Here is a 22,732-nt window from a genome sequence, read left to right as displayed (position 1 = left end):
ACTCTGTTATTGTATTGTATTGTATTGTATTGTATTGTACTGTATTGTATTGTATTGTATTGTATTCTATTCTATTCTATTCTATTCTATTCTATTCTATTCTATTCTATTCTATTCTATTCTATTCTATTCTATTCTATAGCTGAATGGGACATCCAGTTATGAGGCCATGGCCGTATCCCCATAAAAATGTTGTATATAATTACATGCATTGTATGAGATGGGCAGCATATAAATTGAATAATTAATTAAGTAATTAAAAAAATTGTGAAGATACTGGAGGAACGGTTGGTTCTGGTCCTGCTCACTGACGCAGAGAAAGTAAAGACCACTGACTTTTCCATGTGACCGTGCTTCAGACATAGTGCTATCATATCTACCCTTATAACAGTTGTCTTTTCTGTAGGTTGAACATACCCATGTTCTTTAACTATCCCTCATTAGATGTGATTTTCAGGCTTTTCAGGCCACCTTGATTGTCCACCTTTCAACTTTTTCCAGTTTGTCACTGTCCTTTTTGAACTGTGGTGCCTCAGATTGGAAGATCATGCTCCATATAGTCTGACCACATCAGACTACAATAGAAGAATTACTTACTGTAATCTGGATGCTATGATCCTGGTAATGTACCCATTTTTGGTTTGGTGAGGGGCCTGGGGATCTCATCCCCCCCTTGAACATGAAAGCTAGAGAGACAGATATTTTGGTTGTCCTTTCACTGAAAAACAGTGGAGAAACACCATTCCAAGGAATGGGACTTCCATATATTGAAAGGAATATATGGTACAATTATATACAATTATCTATAATTATCTACATTTTTAAAAATGTGGAATTCCATACAATAGAAATCCAACACAGCCTTAAGCCAGGGATGGGAAACTTGTATTGACAGACGCTGCTGAATTAAAACTCTCACCTTCTTTAAACTTTGAACTACACTGATTGTAGCTACTGGGAGTTGTACACTGGAGGATTACTGGTTCGTTTTTTGGACAATCAATACATAACAGAAGAGGTGGAGAGTTAAGCCAGTGATTCTTGCCAAGACGAATTCAGCATGTCCTTTTAGAACTTGTGTTAGTTAATGAAGAATGGAAGGACATAGAGTTCCACAACCATTGGACATAGTACCCAAATATTTTTTTTAAAAAAAGTTAACAAACCAACTTAAGATCAGAAATTAACTTCAGTCATCTTTCCCAGGAAGAAAATTGATGAAAAAGACTTTAAAGTGCAAATATTAAGGATTTAAAAATGGCTAGCCAATGTTTAAAAATGAGCTACAATTTTTGAAATACAGAGAATACAAGAACTGCTTTAACACAGATGGATAAAAGATCCTGTTCTGGAGAATCAGACCATCTTTCTGAACCTTGCCTCAGCAATTTCCTGAGTTAATTTTTAAGCAGGATAAAGCTTAGATCAACGTTTCTCAAACTTGGCAACCTTAAGGTGTGTGGGCTCCCAGAATTTCCCAGCCAACATGAGAAACCTAGGCCTAGATGAATCTATCAAGTCTAATTTTCAAAACTCTTGTGAAGATTTCAATATAAGGTACAGCAATTGGGGGAGATAGGCAAAATATTATGCTTATGCAGACTTCATATCAGCCAAGAGATAGCAGGACAAGCCTGCCTTATCATATTTCAAGTCTACATGTATTAAAGAGGAGCTCCTCTTTGTGCCCTAGAGAAATGTGATTAATCTTAATTAAAGTTAAATTGACACCAGCTGGAAAATTCTGCAAAATGCAAGAAGCCCAGCAACATAGTTGGCCGCACTGCTAACTCCATTTGATTGCTTCTGCTGGAAATTAACATCCATCTTCCTTCATTATGATTTAGGTTGGGGTCTGTGTGCTCACAGTGGGAGAAAGTTAATTATATTCTCTCTTTTTTTAAAGGCTTGCTAAGTGAGGTTTGGAATGGCCTTAGCAAGTCAGAACTAGAGTGTAACAGTTTAGCTTGGCACAAAACACTGTCACTACCCTATAAAGCCACCATAATTCAGAGTGCAGTTGCGTGCTCTGTAGAGGAATTACTGAAATGAAGCTGATATATATTAACTTGCAATATGTTTATAAAATTTAATTTATATAATTTACCTGGCAGCTGATCATGAGGAAAGTGGCAGACAACAATCACTCAATTATAGGAGTTAAACAATGCATTGCCAATCAGAGTTCTCTTTCCCCCCCACTAAGTACTGTATAAGCACTGCATGTGTTATTTTCCAAGAGACAGTTAACTGAATTTAAAGAAACAAATTGTAAGTGTCCATAGCTGGCCTAAAAAAAACAACACCATGCAAATCACGTACAGTAGTGTGATGTTCCAGATTCAGTTCTGAAAGGAATGCAGAGAAGTATGAATGCAGCACCTCTTGGTGACTCATTAAGACAGATGAATTTATTTCTAGGAGTCACACAATCCTGGATATGTGTGCTCTAATAAGACTTTCTGCATTTTGCACTCTATATACTCCAAAGCACTTTTCCCCCAGAATTGAATCTAAACCACTGTGCAGCCAGAAACATTATCTAAATTAGACTAGGCTAATGAGACCAATGGGAACAACTGACTGGGACATAGCTTCCCATAGTGGCAAGGGAACATCTTTTTCTTACTCTGAGTAGTGGAAGGGGAAATAGAACAAAACAGAATAGAACAGAATTACAGAGATGGAAGGGACCTTGGATGTCATCTAGTTCAACTGTCTGCTTGAGCAGGAGCCTCTATACCAGGGGTAGGCAACCTTGGCTGTTTTATGACTTGTGGACTTCAAATCCCAGAATTCCTGAGCCAGCCATGCTGGTTCAGGAATTCTGGGAGTTGAAGTCCATGAGTCATAAGAGAGCCAAGATTGCCTACCCCTGCACCTATACTATTCCAGATAAATGGTTGTCCAATTTCTTCCTGAAAACCTCCAGTGATGGAGCACCCGTAACTTCTGGAGGCAAGCTGTTCCACTGATTAATTCTTTTCACTGTCAGGAAGATTCTCCTTAATTCTAGGTTGGATCTCTCTTTTTGACAATCTTCCATCCGTTACTTCTTGTCCTATCTTCAGGTGCTTGGAGAATAGGTCAATTCCCACTTCAAATATTGGAAGACTGCTATCATGCTACCCCTAATTCTTCTCTTTTTTAGACTAGACATACCCAGGTCCTGCAACTGGTCATTATATGCTTTAGCCTCCAGATCTCTAATCAACCTTACTCTATGTTTGGTCTGTAGAGCTTCTTGGCTAGCTTCACCTAGCACTTGTGGTAGAACTACTCTCTCCCCCTTCACCCTTCCAGGCATGCTGCACTCCACATCACATGGAAGACCAATGAAAGAAACTATCCCAGGAAAGAACACCCATTTCTCACAAATCATGCCAAACCAAGTAAATGATCCCTCTAACACAGGGGTCTTCAAATTTGGCCCTTTTATGATTTGTGGACTTCAACTCCCAGAATTCCTCAGCCAACGTGCCTGGCTGAGGAGTTCTGGGAGTTGAAGTCCACAAGTCATAAAAGGGCCAGGTTTGAAGACCCCTGCTCTAACACAAGCAATAGCTCAATGTACAATACCCAAGTAGCATTTTTCCCCACTCAGGGACTTGAAAAGTTCATAATTTAAGTTACTGGCTGCTATTTTGCCTTTCCAGCTAAAAAAAGGAAAGCAGGCAAGACCTGATCTGAGTTCCTGCTTAAACTTTTATCTTTTGTACAATATGCACTGAAGCTGGATGGAGTTTCAGCAAAGAAGATGGGGTTTATCTTTACTCTTTTGGGTTATATGTGTTTGTGTGGTAAAACATTTAGGAGGAGGAAATGTTTTTAAACCTATTTAAAAGTTACACTATTGTGTTTTTCTTGACTCAAATTGCCAGGCAGTTGTGCTAATGATTTTTCGCACCAGCAGATTAAATGTAAATGGGGAGGGGGGGGGTTGAAGTTGCCCACTCTTTTTTATTCTCACAAGGATCTTACAAAATGATTAGGATGGCATTTGGTAGTCTGTCTAGTCTCTCACTAAGTTTTGCACTGAAATGGAGATTCACTCATTCTGAATGGTATGTATGTGTGTTTGTAAATATTGTTGGGTGGTTGGGTCTGATGCAGCAGGTTGAGTGGAATTTTGGATCCAAACTGAAGGAAAGGAACTTGCCGTCTGTTGCTAATGCATAATTCACAAATACAGTCCATCAGTGAGGGATATAATGTACAGAGGACTATAGAACATAGAATAATAAAATTGGAAGGGACCTTGGAAGTCTTCTAGTAGTCCAACCCCTTGCTCAAGCAGGAGACCCTATACCACTTCAGACAAATGGTTGTCCAGTTTTTTTCTAACACCTCCAGTGATGGAGAAGCCACAACATCTGAAGGCAAGCCTTTCCATTGGTTGATTGCTCTCACCATTACAAAACGTCTCCTTAGTTCTAGGTTGCTATTCTCCTTGGTTAGTTTCCAACAATTGTTTCTTGTCTTGCCTTTAGATGCTTTGGAAAATAGTTTGGCCCCCTTGACTTTGTAGGAGCCCCTCAAATATTGGAACAGTGCTGTCATTTCTTCCCTAGTCCTTCTTTTTATTAGACTAGATATACCCAATTCCTGTAAGCGTTCTTTGTATGCCTTAGCCTCTAGAGTCTAGCCCAGGGGTAGGCAAACCTTGGCTCCTTATGACTCATGGACTTCAACTCCCAGAATTCCCGAGTCAGCATAGCTGACTCAGGAATTCTGGGAGTTGAAGTTTATTTTTTATTTTGTTTTATTTTAATCCCATTTATATCCCGCCCTTCTCCGAAGACTCAGGGCGGCTTACAATTTAAGCACAAACCAATGTGCTTAGCAACAGCCTTCATTCTATGTATATGCCTGCTTATTAGGGCTTTCGCCCACCCCCCAAGCGGCATTACTGTATTACAAAGTCAGCTTATTGCCACCAACAGTCTGGGTCCTCATTTTACCTACCTTGGAAGGATGGAAGGCTGAGTCAACCTTGAGCCTGGTGGGATGTGAACCTGCACTAATTGCAGGCAGCTGGTGTTACTTAAGGAGGCATTAGCCCACTGCTCCATATAAGAGCCAAGGTTGCCTACCTCTGCTCTAGCCCCTAAATCATTTTTGTTGCTCTGGATTGAACTGTGGAGTCCTTGGTGCTCTCTGATCCCAGTTGCTTGCTTGCAGTCATTTAATTATCCACCTAAGTAACCTCTTCAGTGCACCTCTGCAAGAAAGCAACCAAGCTCAGTGAGCACTTAGGATTACACAATGATTTTCATAACAACCGTGATTAAAAAAAAGATCATAAAACTGGGTGCAACTCACTGAACAACTGCTTTGCTTAGCTACAGACCTGGTTCCAATTGGGGTTGTAAGTTAAGGACTACCTGTACTCCCCAAAGATTGCACATCAGTGTCAGCTTTTGGAGGGAATTTACATTTTCCCTCAATCTGACCTTGGAACATTTTTTCCTCTAAGCATGGATCTCTGCAGTGTATAGTTAAAAATAAATATGTAAATCCTAAAGGAATGAAATAAAAAAAATCCTTAGAAACAGGAACGCCCTCAAGGTATGGTTGAAAAAGTCAAAATGGTGGCCATATCAATGTGATTAAAACTTTGATCATACCCTCCTGGACACCATGTTCACCTTTTCTACCATACCTTATTGACATTCATTTTTCTAAGGAGCTTTTGGCTTTTCTTCAATATTTTCATATTTCTTCATGTCAGTGATGGTATTTTAACCGCTGAGGCAAGGCTAGGCATGCAAACTAGAAGGAATCACACTGCAATTTATAACTAAAGATGGATGGCTACAAGATTGAATGTTCTTGTTAATCTCTCATTTCATCTACAGATATTTATTATAGAAAATCACATTAAAAAGGATGAAAATTCTGCCCACCCCCAGCCTATCTGTCAAAAGAACTTAGGTTTCACAGCTTCTATGCAAATCAATAACCACCTTTATTTTCTGTTTTGTTTGTTTTTAAAGATACGATACAAATGAATAGAAGATCAGCAAGACAGGGCGGGGGGGGGGGGAAGGATGTTTCTTGCTATCTAACAATGAAAAGAAATGGAAAAAGAAGGTGGGAGGGAGAGAGATGATCAAGGAAAGGGAAACAGCCTTGCGCTTCTTTGACAGATGGGTTGAAAGAAGCAAGCAGCAGCCACAAATTTTAATTCCAGAAATCAAGCGGTAGAATAAAAGTTGTTTTGTTAAAACAGTGGCTGGGGGCGGAGAGCAAGAGGAACTAACCATACAAGCCAGCTCCGGATATCAAATAATTTATTTGGTGCATTCAGCTACAAGCGCAGAATAAGCAAAGAGCATGGAAATTATTTTATTTCCCTTTCAACTGAGATATTTCAAAGGTACAATGTGAGGCTTCGGTGGCAGCCCTGTAGAACTGGGTTAAGACCCTCCCAGCCCCCACTCTGTTCTCCATCCTCTTCGGTTGATAAATGAATTTAAAGGGAAGATTTCAATAGGCTCAGAAAAGCCCAAATGATCACCTAGCACGATCAGAGGTCCATGGTGAGATTGTGTATGCCGTGGGGTTGTGCTACTCTTTGGATTGAAAAGGGAAAAGGTGTGTCAGTGCATGGAAGGGCAGGTGTGACACATCCATCCACAACTCCTTAAATGAATAACAGAATAACAGAGTTGGAAAGGACTTTGGAGGTCTTCTACTACTTCTTCTAATACATCTTCTTCCTGGTCTGTCCTGAAGCTGTGGAAAGCAACATGTGATGCTAGGAAAAGACACAGCTGACCTGTGGACTTCAGTTTCAAGAATTCCTCAGCCAACTATGCTGGATGGGGAATACTGGGAGTTGAAGTCCACAAGTCTTAAAGTTGCCAAGGTTGGACATCCCTAGTCTAGTGGTCAAGGCACCACAATAGAAACCAGGAGACCATCAGTTTTAATCGAGTCTTAGCCATGAAAACCAGCAAGGTGATCTTGGGACGGTCACTCTCTCTCAGCCCAATCCACCTCACAAGGTTGTTGTGGGGAAAATAAGGTGAGGAAGGAGTATTAGATATGTTTGTTGTCTTGAGTTGTTTATAAAAACAATAAAGGTAGGATATAAACAAATAAAAAATAAAATAAATAATAAATTTGTTTACCATATTTGTTAACTGGCCCAATCCTACAGCTTTGAGCTATGTACAGCAAAGTCAAAAGCAATGTGCCAACATGTCCAAACTGCGCAAACAAATATACAAATGGATGCCCACAACTCATTCCATCAAGCTAAAGGCCTGGTGGAAAAGGAGGTTTTTAATAATCTCTTGAAAAATAAGAAAGGAGGGCATCAGCCAAGAACCTGGGGAAGGCTGTGCAAGATCACCAGAAAGAAGATCTTCCATCTCTTCCAGGTTCTATAAAGCTCACAAGGAGGAGAGATTTTCAGCAGGTCCCCTTGAGATGATCAGACCAACGTCATCATGGATCATGCATCACTAAATCCAAAGAGCATCATGGCCCCACACGGACTGTATTTCAAAGAAACTTTCAAAGAAAATCCAAAGATCTCAAATTTTATAGGGTCTCCTACTTCAGCAGGGGGTTGGACTAGAACAGGGGTCCCCAACCCCTGGTCCATGGACCAGTACCAAGCTGCGGCATGCCAGCAACCGGTCCACACAAACAAGCAAAGCCCATCCACGGGATGCAGGCAGTACACAAAACCACGACCCTCCAGTCCATGGAAAAACCTTTCTCCATGGTACTGGTCCCTGGTGCCCAAAAGGTATATGTATGTATGTATGTATGTATGTATGTATGTATGTATGTATGTATGTATACATATATACACATAGACATATACATTATTATTATTATTATTATTATTATTATTATTATTTATTATTATTATTATTAATTTTATTTGTATACCGCCCTTCTCCCGAAGGACTCAGGGCGGTGAACAGGGCAATACATGTTAAAAAGACAGAATACAAAAATTTAAAAAAAGATTAAACAAGTTCCCAGAACTCTTAGATAGATTAAAACACATTTAAAAGTAATAAAAAAACAACCCCCCTCCCATCAGGCCAGGCCAGCTTGTTCAAAAAGATACGTCTATAGATCGCGCCGGAAGGAGCGAAGGTTGGGTGCCATCCGGAGCTCAACCGGAAGACGGTTCCATGAATCCGGCGTGCCCACAGAGAACGCCCTCCCCCTGGGGGCCACCAGTTGGCATTCTTTGACCAGTGGCACCCTGAGGAGACCCTCTCTGTGGGATCGTATTGGGCGGAGGGAAGTTGATGCCGGCCGCAGGTGCTCCCCAAGGTATTCCGGACCCATGCCATGTAGGGCTTTGTAAGTCAATACCAGCACCTTGAACCTCACCCGGAAGACAACTGGGAGCCAATGCAGCTCGCGGAGCAGAGGTGTAACATGGGAGTATCGGGAGACTCCCAACACAACTCTCGTGGCTGCATTCTGTACCAGTTGGAGCTTCCGAGTGGTCTTCAAGGGCAGCCCCATGTAGAGAGCGTTGCAGTAGTCTAAACGAGAGGTCACGAGCGCATGAGTGACCATACGCAGGGCATCCCGGTCTAGATAGGGCCGCAACTGGTGCACCAGGCGAACCTGGGCGAAGGCCCCCCTAGTCACGTCCATTATGTGATCTTCCAAAGTAAGCTGTGAATCTAGGAGGACTCCCAACTTGCGAGCCCTATCTACGGGGGCTAATAGCTCACCCCCATAGAAAGAGATGGGATATTCTGAATATCCCGGGATGCTGGTATGCACAGCCACTCAATCTTGTCGGGGTTGAGTTGAAGTCTGTTCCTCCCCATCCAGACCCGAACCGCTTCCAGGCAACGGGACATCACGTCGAGGGCATCACTGGGGTGTTTTGGGGTCAAAATAAAATGATACCCAACTCCAAAACGACGAATGATCTCACCCAGTGGTTTCATATAGATGTTGAACAGGAGAGGCGAGAGGACCGACCCCTGAGGAACTCCACAAGCGAGAGGCCTCGAGGTCAATCTCTGCCCCCCTGCCAACACCGACTGCGAACGTCCCAGGAGATAGGAGGAGAACCACTGAAAGACTGTGCCTCCGACTCCCAATCCACTGAGACACCGCAGCAGGATACCATGGTCGATGGTATCAAACGTCGCTGAGAGGTCTAAAAGGACTAGGACAGAGGAGCAACTTCTGTCCCGAGCCCGCCAGAGATCATTCACCAGCACGACCAATGCCGTCTCCATGCTGTACCCGGGCCTGAAACCCAATTGGTACGGGTCTAGGTAGTCAGCTTCATCCAAGAACAAAGGGAGCTGCTGCGCCACCACGCTCTCAACAACCTTCGCCAAAAAGCGAAGGTTGGAGACTGGACGATAGTTGTTTAAAATTGCTGGGTCCAAGGCAGGCTTCTTGAGGAGGGGTCTCACCACCGCCTCCTTCAAGGCGGAGGGAAAACTACCCTGACTCAAAGAGGCAGTAATCACTGCCTGGAGCCAGCCTCGTGTCCCATCCCGAGCTGCATAAGTCAGCCAGGATGGGCACGGGTCCAACAAACACGTGGTGGAGCTCAGCTTCCCCATGATCTTGTCCACTTCCTCTGGAGTCACAGAATCAAACTCCTCCCAGATAATATCGACAAGACCGCCCGATCGTCAGACTCTGCCCAGTCAGAGTCCAGACCGGTCCGAATCCAAGCGATTTTGTCCGACAGATGTTGACTAAACTCCTCGGCACGACCCTGCAAGGGTTCCTCCCTCACCTTCTGATTAAGGAGGGAGTGGGTCACCCTAAACAGGGCGGCTGGGTGGTTATTTATTTATTAATTTAATTTATATACCGCCCTTCTCCCAGGGGACTCAGAGCGGTGAACAGGGCAATACATAAAAACTAGATACAAAAATTAAAATTGTTAAAACATAATTAAACAATGCCCATAAAATTAATACAAATTTAAAATTATAGTCATTTATAAAAATCCCACCCCATCCCATCAGGCCAGGCCAGCTTGTTTAAAAAGATGGGTTTTAAGATCGCGCCGGAAGGAGCGGAGATCAGGCGCCATCCGGAGCTCAACCGGAAGATGGTTCCATAAATCCGGTGCACCCACAGAGAACTCCCTCCCCCTGGGGGCCACCAGTCAGCATTCTTTGACCGGTGGCACCCTGAGGAGGCCCTCTCTGTGGGAGCGTATTGGGCGGAGGGAAGTTGACGCCGGCTGCAGGTGCTCCCCAAGGTATTCTGGACCCATGCCATGAAGGGCTTTGTAGGTCATTACCAACACCTTGAACCTCACCCGGAAGACAACTGGCAGCCAATGCAGCTCGCGGAGCAAAGGTGTGACATGGGAGTATCGGGAAACTCCCAGTACAACACTCGCGGCTGCATTCTGTACCAGTTGGAGCCTCCGAGTAGTCTTCAAGGGTAGCCCCATGTAGAGAGCGTTGCAGTAATCAAGACAAGAGGTCATGAGCGCATGAGTGACCGTACGTAAGGCATCCCGGTCTAGATAGGGACGCAACTGGCGCACCAGGCGAACCTGGGCGAAGGCCCCCCTAGTCACAGCTACAATATGGTCTTCTAAGGAGAGTTGTGAATCTAGGAGGACTCCCAAATTGTGAGCCCTATCTACAGGAGGTAATGACTCACCCCCCATAGTGAGGGGTGGGATATCCTGAATATCCCGAGATGCCGGTACGCACAGCCACTCAGTCTTGTCAGGGTTGAGTCGAAGCCTGTTCCTCCCCATCCAGACCTGGACCGCCTCCAGGCACCGGGACATCACGTCGAGGGCATCACTGGGGTGGTTTGGGGTCTAAGTGAAAAGTTGGGTATCATCAGCATACTGATGATACCCAACTCCAAAACCACGAATGATCTCACCCAGCGGTTTCATGTAGATGTTGAACAGGAGAGGCGAGAGGACCGACCCCTGAGGAACTCCACAAACGAGAGGCCTCGCGGTCGACCTCTGCCCCCCTGCCAACACCGACTGCAAGCGTCCCAGGAGATAGGAGGAGAACCACTGAAGAACCATGCCTCCCACTCCCAATCTCCTGAGACGCCGCAGCAGGATACCATGGTCGATGGTATCGAAAGCCGCTGAGAGGTCTAATAGGACTAGGACAGAGGAATATCCCTTGTCCCGAGCCCTCCAGAGATCATTCACCAGCGCGACCAATGCCGTCTCCATGCTGTACCCGGGCCTGAAGCCCAATTGGTACGGGTCTAGATAATCCGCTTCATCCAGGACCAGAGGGAGCTGATGCGCCACCACACTCTCAACAACCTTCGCAAGAAAGCGAAGGTTGGAGACCGGACGAAAGTTATTCAAAACAGCCGGGTCCAAGGCAGGCTTCTTGAGGAGAGGTCTTACCACCGCCTCTTTCAAGGCGGCGGGAAAACTACGCTCACTCAGAGAAGCAGATATAACTGCCTGGAACCAGCCTCGTGTCTCCTCCCGGGCTGCATAAACCAGCCAGGAAGGGCACGGGTCCAATAAACATGTGGTGGAGCTCAGCCTCCCCATGATCCTGTCCACTTCCTCCAGAGTTACAGGATCGAACTCCTCCCAGGTGATATTGACAAGACCGCTCGTGTCCTGATCGTCCAATACTGCCCAGTCGGAGTCCAAACCGGTCCGAATCCGAGCAATTTTGTCCGACAGATGTTGACTAAATTCCTCGGCACGCCCCTGCAAGGGTTCCTCACTCACTTCCTGATTAAGGAGGGAGCGGGTCACCCTAAACAGGGCGGCCGGGCGATTATCTGCGGACGCGATGAGGGCAGCGAAGTAATTAGACCTCGCTACCCTCATCGCTGCGAGATAAGACCTAATATGGGTTCTTAGTCGCAATCGGTCGGATTCAGATCGGCTGGACCTCCAAACGCTCTCTAGGCCCCGTCTCTGACGCTTCATCTCCCGGAGCTCCGCAGAGAACCATGGAGCTCATTGGGATCTGCGCTGGGTCAGGGGCCGCAAGGGTACAACTCGGTCAAGTGCCTCAGTGGCCGTCCTTTCCCAGGCTTCCACTAAGGCATCTGCCGAGCTGTGAGCTGAGGAGGCAGGTGGGGACCCCAGTGCTGCCTGGAACCTCTCAGGGTCCATTAAGCACCTGGGGCGGAACCATCTAGTTGGCTCAACAACCCCACGGTGGGGAGTGGCAAAACGGAAGACCAGCCGCAGGAGATGATGATCGGTCCATGACAGGGGCATAACAATTGGGGAGCCCCCACCAAGATCATCTAACCACCGACCAGATAAGAAAACCAAGTCAAGGGTGTGGCCTCCCTCATGAGTCGGTCCATGAATTACCTGCGTCAGGTCCATGGCCGTCATGGAAGCCATGAACTCCCGAGCTAACTCAGATGCTCCTCCCAGGGATGGTAGATTGAAGTCTCCCAAAACCATAAGTTTGGGAAACTCAATCACCAGCCCTGAGAGGATATCGAGAAGCTCAGGCAGGGCTGCTGCTGCGCGACTAGGCGAAAGGTACGCCAGCAGCAAGCCCAACTGCGCCCTAGGACCAAACCTCAATAAGAGAGATTCACACCCGACTATCTGAGGAACGGTGGCCTCCTGCGGACATAAGGTCTCCCTCATAACCACAGCCACTCCCCCACCCCTACCCTGAGTCCGAGGCCGGTGTAGCACCCGGAAGCCTGGTGGGCAAAGATCAACCAGGGGGATACCACCCTCTGGGCCCAACCAGGTTTCCGTGATGCAGGCCAGGTCCGCATGCTCACCCTCGACCAGATCCCGGACGAGAGGAGCCTTGTTAGCAACGGACCTGGCATTCAGGTACACCAGCCGGAGCTCAGGTGGCTGCACATCCCCGCTCCCAGAACCTTGGGTCGAAAACAGAGGGTCGGAGCACCTCACCGCTTGTAAATAGCGGAGAAGCCCTCCCGAAGGTCGATACGGCCCTCTGATCTTACACCTGCTGCCATTCCCTATCGTCGTGGGAATTGGCAATCCCACGACCCGCTCCGGAGCTCCGGAGATGACCGACCCCGGCTCCCCCTCAACGCGATCTGTCCTGGGCCTGGCCTGAACAACAGTTGGCGGATTACCCCCCATCTCCAACCAACCACAACCCTCCCCCCTCCCTAACCCTACAAAAAATTTGGCTAAAAAAGTAATCAGGGGCCTCTTATTAAATTTATATCTTAGGCCCCTGTTCCTGCCCGGCCATCTCTCAGGGTCCCAGCAATCGGGCCCGTCATCAAGAGGTAAATTAAAAGGTAAGGCGGGTCGCACCCAGGATGGGGGGGCACCCCTGAGAGCGAGTAAAACCGTGCTGGAGTACCTCAAAACCATAATAATAATTGGGTAATACAGCAAAAACAGACCCAAATCAAAATAAATAAAATGGGAGGATCTTAAAATAGAAGGAGAATATCCAGACTGCAAACCCAGCTCTTCTGCCACTAGAGCTGGGTAACCCCGGGACAATCCCCGTTCTCTCACAACGGTCAGAACCGGGGAGCAGCCTGAGATATACAGCCGGGGAGAGAGATACCGCCTAGAGCTCTCACCTCTAAGACGGCACAGATGGAAACTCTTAGCTCTTAACCACTCTCTCACAGTGGTTATACACCCGGCACCTTCCAAAACCCAAGGGGAAAGGAAAAAAGGGAGGACAATAGGGCAAACCAGTCAGCGAGATGGATTAGGGTAAAACCCATAAAGTCACAGAGTGGGGTTCGAAGATATGGTCCAGTCAGTTATAATAGTCCATGCCTCCAAATGTCCAGGCATAGAAGTCCATACTCCACCACCCAGCCATAGACATTTTACCAAGACGGTCGCGGCACTCCAACTCCCTCACCGCCAACCGTCCCAGACGTCAACCAGGGCCATCTCCACCACTCCAACTTAAAACGCTGACGCTGCTCCAAGCCGTAGTTCATAATAGTAGTCGTAAATCAACCAGCATCCGGCTCCTCAAGCAACTAGAAAGTTCTCCCCAAGGTCGCCAAGCTCCGTCGAGTTATTCCGGGCTCCGCAAGACTCCACCAGGCTCCCGTAATAGTATAACCGCAGCCAGAGTCAGCAGGTTGACGGGGCGCGGGGTGCGGGTCTCCCAAGATCTTCCAAGACCTCCACCACGGGGCTCAGCTAGTTCATCCGGGCCTGCACGGCTCTCCCGAACCTCCGAAACTCCAAACTTAGAGAGCCGACGGCAAACAGCACAGCCGCTCCCTCTGGCTTCGTTGAGCTCCCGCGGCCCCGACAAACAGCTGGTCGGCGCTGCAGAGCACAGTCAGCTGGTCGGCACCGCAAACACACAGCACGGGGCTCAGCCAGTTCTTCCGGGCTTGCACGGCTCTCCCGAACCTCCAAAACTCCAAGCTTAGAGAGCACAGCACAGCACTTAGAGAGCAAACAGCCCAGCCGCTCCCTCTGGCTTCGTTGGGCTCCCGCGGCCCCAACAAACAGCTGGTCGGCGCTGCAGAGCACAGTCAGCTGGTCGGCGCCGCAAAAACACAGCACGGGGCTCAGCCAGTTCTTCCGGGCTTGCACGGCTCTCCCGAACCTCCAAAACTCCAAACTTAGAGAGCACAGCACAGCACTTAGAGAGCAAACAGCCCAGCCGCTCCCTCTGGCTTCGTTGAGCTCCCGCGGCCCCGACAAACAGCTGGTCGGCGCTGCAGAGCACAGTCAGCTGGTCGGCGCCGCAAACACACAGCACGGGGCTCAGCCAGTTCTTCCGGGCTTGCACGGCTCTCCCGAACCTCCAAAACTCCAAGCTTAGAGAGCACAGCACAGCACTTAGAGAGCAAACAGCCCAGCCGCTCCCTCTGGCTTCGTTGGGCTCCCGCGGCCCCGACAAACAGCTGGTCGGCGCCGCAGAGCACAGTCAGCTGGTCGGCGCCGCAAAAACACAGCACGGGGCTCAGCCAGTTCTTCCGGGCTTGCACGGCTCTCCCGAACCTCCAAAACTCCAAACTTAGAGAGCACAGCACAGCACTTAGAGAGCAAACAGCCCAGCCGCTCCCTCTGGCTTCGTTGAGCTCCCGCGGCCCCGACAAACAGCTGGTCGGCGCCGCAGAGCACAGTCAGCTGGTCGGCGCCGCAAAGCACAGCACGGGGCTCAGCCAGTTCTTCCGGGCCTGCACGGCTCTCCCGAACTCCTCCGAACAGCCAGGGCCCTCCGAAAAGCCAGACAAGCAGCACAGCAGCTCCAGGAGTAACTATCAGAAGCTTTCCTCGACCCTAATCCAGACCCCTGACACAGAGAGAATGACATTCCTGTGGGGCTCCCAGGGTCGCTAAAATTGCCAGAGCTCCTCGCGGAGCTCAGCCAAGCACGTCCGCCATCTTGGGCATGCGCAAATCTGCGACGCGATAAGGGTAACGAAGTGGTTAGACCTCGCCGCCCTTATCGCTGCGAGATAAGACCTCATATAGGTTCTTAGTCGCAATACACACACACACACACACACACACATATACTGCTCAAAAAATAAAGGGAACACAAGATAAGACATCCTACTATTAAATACAGTACATTGTGTTCTTTAAGTGTTCCCTTTATTTTTTTGAGCAGTATATATAGCTAATACCTCTGGACTAGATCTCCAAGTTCCCTTCCCACTCTATTCTCCTTGCTTGATTAATTGAATGATTGAGTGTTTGAAACCACATGGATACTTCATGAAGACCTAAATGGGATTCAAGAAACCGTGAAGTTTGCTTCACCTTCCAGTTTTTCTCCTTTAGGGTAGGAGTTGGTGATTTTTCAGGTGATCATCACTCAATTTCAAGTAATGTCCTAAATGCTAAAATCAGTATATTTAAATATTCCTGAATGTGTGTTCTTATGTGAGAGATCCTTCCAGCTTGAATCCATTTCTTAGAGTTTTAAATTGCTTTTAAATTAGATAGACAGTACAAAGCCTGGACTATCATCTCATCCATTTTTGTGACACCAGGAGGACAAGAAGCAAGGGAGTTGGAGTTTCTTCTGAGCTTCCTTTGTTCCCAACGGTAACATTTGAAAGAATGATTGCAATACTTATTCTCAGCTGAATTTATGACAAAACTCTAGAACGGGGCTGTCTTTTTCCAGGTTAGAATTGTTTTACATAGCCATTTTAATTTGGCTACATTTCAGGCTTATAATATTTTGTACAGTCCTAATGCTGGGGTTGTGCAATTGCCAGCCTTGCTTGCAAGTCTGTTTTAAAGAAAGGTTTTAGTGTACTTCAGCATTTCTGAACCCCAGTGATTTTAAAGTGTGTAGACTTCAATACCCAGAATTCCCCAGCCATCATATTGAAGTCCACATATCTTAAAGTTGCTGGGGTTCAGAAACACTGGTCAAGTTCATCAGCTACAGCTACTCCTCAACTTTATAACATAACATAACATAACATAACATAACATAACATAACATAACATAACATAACATAACATAACATAACATAACATAACATAACATAACAACATAACATAATAGTAGAGTAGAGTAGAGTAGAGTAGAGTAGAGTAGAGTAGAGTAGAGTAGAGTAGAGTAGAGTAGAGTAGAACAGAACAGAACAGAACAAAACAGAATAGAAAAGAATATAGCTGGAAGGGACCTTGGAGGTCTTCTAGTCCAACCCCCTGCTCAAGCAGGAGGACCTATACCATCTCAGACAGGTGAATATCTAGTCTCTTCTTAAAAATCTCCAGTGATGGAGTGCCCACGATTTCTGGAGGCAGGTTGTTCCACTGGTTGTTTGTCCTCACTGTCAGGAAGTTTCTCCTTAATTCCAGATTGCTTCTATCTTTGATCAGTTTCCAACCATTCTTTCTCGCTCTTTCCTCTGGTGCTCTGGTGAACAACCTGCCCCCCTCTGCCTTGTGGCAGCCCCTCAGATACTGGAACACTGCTATCCTGTCTCCCCTATGTCTTCTTTTCTTTAGACTAGCCAAACCCAAGTCCTGCAGCCATTCTTCATATGTTTTGGTCTCCAGGCCTTTGATCATTTTAGTTTCTCTTCTCTGAAAATTTTCCAGATTTTCTCAACATCTTTTTGTAGTATGGTGACCAAAATTGGTTACAGTATTCCAGGTGTGGCCTTACTAGGGTTTTATAAAGCAGTACTAATACCTCACGTGATCCTGATTCTATATCTCTATTTATACAACCCAGGTTTGTATTAGCTTTTTTGGCTGCTGCTGCACACTTCTGCCTCATAGTCAACTGATCATACAGTAGGAGTCCAAGGTCCCTCTCACAGTTACTGTTTTTCAGCCAGTTCTCACCCAACTATGACAACTGGGCCCACAATTTCTGTGGCTAAACAAAGTGGTTGTTATGTGAGCCATGCCCACTTTTACAACTTTTTTTTTCTGGCAGTTGTGAAGCAAATCACTGCAGTTGTTAAGTGAAATGTGCAGTTGTTAAGCAAATCCAGTTCTCCCATTTACTTTGCTTGTCAGAAGCTGTCTAAGAAGGTTGTAAATGGTGATTGCACAACACAAGGATAAACACATGCCGATTGCCAAGTGCCTGAATTTTAATCACAAGACTGTGGGGATGCTGCCACGGTCGTAAGTGTGAGAACCAGCTGTAAGTCATTTTCTTCAGTGCCATTGTAACTTCAAATCAATGAATGGTCGTAACTGGAGGACTACCATTATTTCCAAGCTGTGTTCATTCAATCAGAAGAAGAATTGTGAGGTATTAAAAGAGCTGATTGACAGCCTGAAAAGCCTTCTGGTTCTGAATTTTGTGGAAGGTGCCAAATTACATCTCATCCATCAGTGCTCCCAACTGATCTTGGACTGGGCAGGTTTTCATAACTGATGCTACGCATGCTGCACAGAGCTACCTTGAAAAGACGACTGGAAAACCTCTATTGGAGCAAATTGTGGTCTCTGCTAAACTATCCTTGCCATTTGTTTCCCCAAGGTCCTCCCAAAAGAGCAGCCTGCTGTCACTCTGAAGGGTCCAGGTGTGAAAAAAGTAAAATAGCAACTCTTGGAATAAATTTGAGATAGGGGTAACAGCAAAATTCTTGGCGTTTCTGTACCAAAGTTTTGCCCACAAGTCAGAAAACAGGTGGAAATGGCTGCAGCTGGTAAAAAAAAAGCAAGCTGCATTAACAGAGGGATAGAATCAAGATCATGTGAAATGTTAATACTGCTTTATAACACCTTAGTAAAGACACACTTGGAATATTGCATCCAGTTTTGGCCATCACAATATACAAAAAAAATGGTGAGACTTTAGAAAGTGTTCAGAAAAGAGCAACAAAGATTGTTAGAGGACTGGAGGCTAAAACACATGAAAAATGGTTGCAGGAATTGGGTATGTCTAGTTTAATGAAAAGAAAGACTGGGGATGACACAGTAGCAATGTTCCAATATCTAAGGGGGTGCCACAAAGAAAGGGGGGGGACAAGCTATTCTCCAAAGCACCTGAAGGCAGGACGAGAAGCAATGGATAGAAACTAATCAAGGAGAGAAACAACCTAGAACTAAGGAAAAATTTTCTGACAATTAGAACAATTAATCTGTGGAACGACTTGCCTCCAGAAGTTCTATGTGCTCCAACAATGGAGGTTTTAAGAAGAGATAACCATTTTGTCTGAGCTGTATAGGGTTTTCTGCTTCAGCAGAAGGTTGGACTAGAAGACCTCCAAAGCCCCTTCCAACTCTGTTACTCTTATATTCTGCTAACCACCAGTGGATTTGATTAACCTGTAAATGAAGGGGAAGGGCACAGGAGTGAAAGATCTGCTTGCATGTCCAACTGTGAAATAAATGTTTGGGGCAAGTAGGAAATTCCAATATGAAAGAACTACATAACCGTACACATTTGTGGAAGAATTTCACTTTACAAAAGTCACTAGGAAAAGGATCTGCTACTGAAGGAAGAAAAAGAGCAGAGCACAAGCTCTATTCAGGTGTAGAAAGTACATAGTAGTTGACCTTTGGGGAAAGAAAGAGAAAAGAAAACAGCCCCCTTGGAGATATAAATGCAATTCCTGAATGTCAAATGGGAAAGCACTCCATAAACTGAGAAACATCTTGAAGGGGATGCACAAAATGTTTTCCTTATTCCATTGAAGGAGATCCAGACACTGAGAATAGAATAGAGTAGAGTAGAGTAGAGTAGAGTAGAGTAGAGTAGAGTAGAATGGAATAGAATAGAATAGAATAGAATAGAATAGAATAGAATAGAATAGAATAGAATAGAATAGAACAGAACAGAACAGAACAGAATAGAATAGAATAGAAACTAGACTAGACTAGACTAGACTAGACTAGACTAGACTAGACTAGACTGGACTGGACTGGACTGGACTGGACTGGACTGGACTGGACTGGACTGGAATGGAATGGAATGGAATGGAATGGAATGGAATAGAATAGAATAGAATAGAATAGAATAGAATAGAATAGAATAGAATAGAATAGAATAGAATAGAATAGAATAGAATAGAATAGAATCTGGAAGAGTCCTTGGAGGTTTTCTAGGCCAGCTCCCTGCTCAAGCTGGAGAACCTATACCAGGGGTAGGCAACCTCAGCTCTTTTATCACTCAGGAATTCTGGGAGTTAAAGTCCATGAGTCATGAAAGAGCCGAGGTTGCCTAATCCTGACCTATACCATCTCAGACGAGTGATTGTCTAGCCTCTTCCATCTCCAGTGATGGAGCACTCATGATTTTTGGGGGCAAACTGTTCCACTGATTAATTGTCCTTGGTCTTAGGAAGTTTTTTCCTTAATTCCAGGTTGCTTCTCTGTTTGGTCAGTTTCCAATCATTGTTTCTCGTCCTTCCCTCTGGTGCTTTGGTGAATAATGTGACCCCCCTCTTCTTTGTGGCAGCCCCTCAAATACCACAATACTGCTATCATGTCTCCCCTATTTCTTATTTTCTTTAAATTAGCTGAACTGAAGTCCCGCAACCGTTCTTCGTATGTTTTAGTCTCCAGGCTTTAATCTTAGTTGCTTTTCTCTGATTTTTTTCCAAACTCTCAACATCTTTTTTGTGATATGGTAAACAAAATTGGCTGCAGTATTCCAGGTGTGGTTTTACTAGGGTTTTATAAAGCGGTACTAATACTTTGCATGATCTTGATTCTATGCCTCTTTTTATACAACTCAGGATTGTATTTGCTTTTTTGGCTGCTGCTGCACACTGCTGGCTCATGTTTAAGTGATCGTGCACTAGGACTCCAAGGTCCCTCTCACAGTTACTGTTTTTAAGCCAGTTCTTGCCCAATCTGTAGTTGTAGCTTTGATTTTTCCTACCTAAATATAAAACTTTACTTTTCTCCACACTGAAATTGATTTTTTGGGATAGGGCCCATTGTTCAAGTTTGTGAAGATCTTTTTGGATCCTGAATTTGCCTTCTGGGGTGTTGGCTACTCCTGCCAGTTTGGTGTCAACTGCAAATGTGATGAGTTCCCCTCCAATTCCCTCATCTAAGTCCTTGATGAAGATATTGAAGAGTACTGGGCCTAAGACAGAACCTTGTGGTGCCCCACTGCTTACTTCTCTCCATGTGGATGTAGTGCCGTTGAGGACTACTCATTGAGTATGGTTTGCCAGCCAGCTACAGATCCATCTGGTGGTGATATTGTCTATTCCACCTTTTTGTAGCTTACCAAGGAGTAGGCTGTGGTCTACTTTATCAAATCTCTTAACTGAAGTCTAAGTATACTATGTCCACAGTATTTTGCTGGTCTGTTAGTTTAGTCACTTTGTCGAAGAATGAAATAAGATTGTTTGGCATGATCTGTTTGTAACAAAACTGTGCTGGCTACTAGTTATAACTTTGTTTGCTTCTAGTTGTTTGCAGATCTGTTTTTTATTATTATATTTTCTAGAATCTTCCCAGGTATTGATGTTAAACTGATTGGTCTGTAGTTTCCTGGGTCCATTTTTCCCCCCTTTCTTGAAGATGGTAACCACATCAGCCCTTTTCCAATCCTCAGGTACTTGCCCGGTACTCCAGGATTTTTGAAAGATGTGGTGCAATGGTTCTGAGATAACAACTGCCAGCTCCTTCAGAACTCTGGGATGTAATCTGTCGGGTCCCGGTGATTTATATTCGTCATCAGATAGGTGTTCTCTTACCATTTTCTTGCTTATTTTAATTTTTGTTTCTAATTTGTCTTTTTTTTTTGTATGTTGTGTGAAGACTGGTGCAAAGTATGAGTTAAGCAGCTCTGCTTTCTCCCTGTTGCTTGTTACTTCCTTGCCATCTTCTCTCTTTAGCGGACCTACAGTTTCCTTGACTTTTTTCTTGTTGTTATATGTTGGAAGGAACTTTTTTTTATTATCCATGATTTCTGTTGCAAGTCTTTGTTCATTCTGAGCCTTTGCCTTCCTGACTTCATCTTTGTGTGTTCTGGCTGTCTGCTGATAATCAGCCAATTCTCCATGTGCTTGTCTGGAAATTATGTCCATGGTTTCATCTTTCGATAGCCACCATTTTCCTTTCCCCAGCCTACTTTTATTTTTTTACTATTTAAACCCAATGACAAGGAAGTTGACATGCTATAAAGTTAAAGGTTGAATCTGAAATATGGTCACATTTAAGAACTGTGGTGGTGCAGTGTTTGGAATGCAATATTGCAGACTAACTCTGCCCATACTCAGGAGTTCAATTTTGACTGCTTGAGGTTGACTCAGCCTTCCAACTTTCCAAGGTCAGGAAAATGAGGACCCAGATTGTTGGGGGCAATATGCTGACTGTAAATTGCACAGAGAGTGCTGTAAAGCACTATGGGGCAGTATGTAAGTCTAAGTGCTATTGCTATTGCTACTTTCTATCTTGGTAATCCTGAATTAATTGATCCCTAGAATTCTAGATTTGGAACATATTTTTGAAGTCATCTAGTTCATCCTCCTGCTCACTGCAGAATTCACTAGGGCTTCTTCACTAGTACATTAGAGGATTTGCAGCATCCTTGTTCAAATCACATCATGGTAACCAAGCTGAATTCTAACCTGTGGCCCCCAGCCATGGCACGGGTAGAGGATCGCCGTGTGATTTTCCTGTGGCCCTTGATCGAGGCAGACATCTTTTATCTTGTTGTTCCTCAGCTGCAACAAATTCAAAAACAGAATGAGACCCTGCAAGACTAAGATGAAGATATTTTGACAAATGTTTTTTTTCCCCCAAGTGCTTTGTAATTGTGGGAAGATTTATTGATTTGTTCATTAAATGTATATGCCACCCAGCTCACTACCCAAAGCGACTCTGAGCAGCATCAGCTAATCATTCATTTTTACTTACAATAGTATGCTTAATTTTATGGACAAAATGAGTCTTTGTTTAAAAAGGAGTGACTTCTAGTGAGATTGTTATGAATTTGGTATTCTTGGATTTCTGTATATTTTCTTATCTCTTAGTTCGCCATTATCTCCCAAGCAACCTGCAGCCTTCTTGGCTTTCCACACAGTGATTCTGTCCCACAGAAAGCAAATAGCAGCAGCCAGGGAGGCTGTAGATCAATACAGAGATAAATTCACAACAGCTTACTAAAACAAATTATTGGGCCCTCTGAAAAAAAGGTTAAAATATGGTTGACAGAACAGAAAATGTTACAGTAGGCCAGAAAGCAGACTATGCATGGTGTTGGTCTGCTTTTTTTTTTTAGAAATGTAGAAGTTGCAATAGCCGCCAGTTTGACTACAAAGAGGAAGTTGTGGGTACTGAGGGCCTTTCTCTCTCTCTCTCAGAAAGGTAGGCCAGGCTAAGTCCAGAGAATTCAAAGCAATTTCGTTCAAG

The 22,732-nt window shown here is 45.1% G+C and overlaps 1 protein-coding gene across 1 annotated transcript in view; it reads right to left on the bottom strand.

The window, feature by feature from the left end:
- Nucleotides 1–22,732, bottom strand: part of GALNT17 (polypeptide N-acetylgalactosaminyltransferase 17) — a gene marked incomplete at its 5' end in the record, with an annotated part of 305,373 nt that overhangs the window by 5,550 nt on the left and 277,091 nt on the right. Inside the window, one exon of the mRNA XM_083379748.1 lies at nt 21,949–22,044. Coding sequence (XP_083235874.1) covers nt 21,949–22,044 — 96 coding nt within the window. The remainder of the gene's footprint in view (nt 1–21,948; nt 22,045–22,732) is intronic.

This window comes from Vipera ursinii, assembly GCF_947247035.1.
Source record: "Vipera ursinii genome assembly, chromosome: 1".
Taxonomy (NCBI): Eukaryota; Metazoa; Chordata; class Lepidosauria; order Squamata; family Viperidae; genus Vipera; species Vipera ursinii.
The sequence above is the reverse complement of the archived record's forward strand: the minus strand, read 5'-3'. Positions and strand labels throughout refer to the sequence as shown.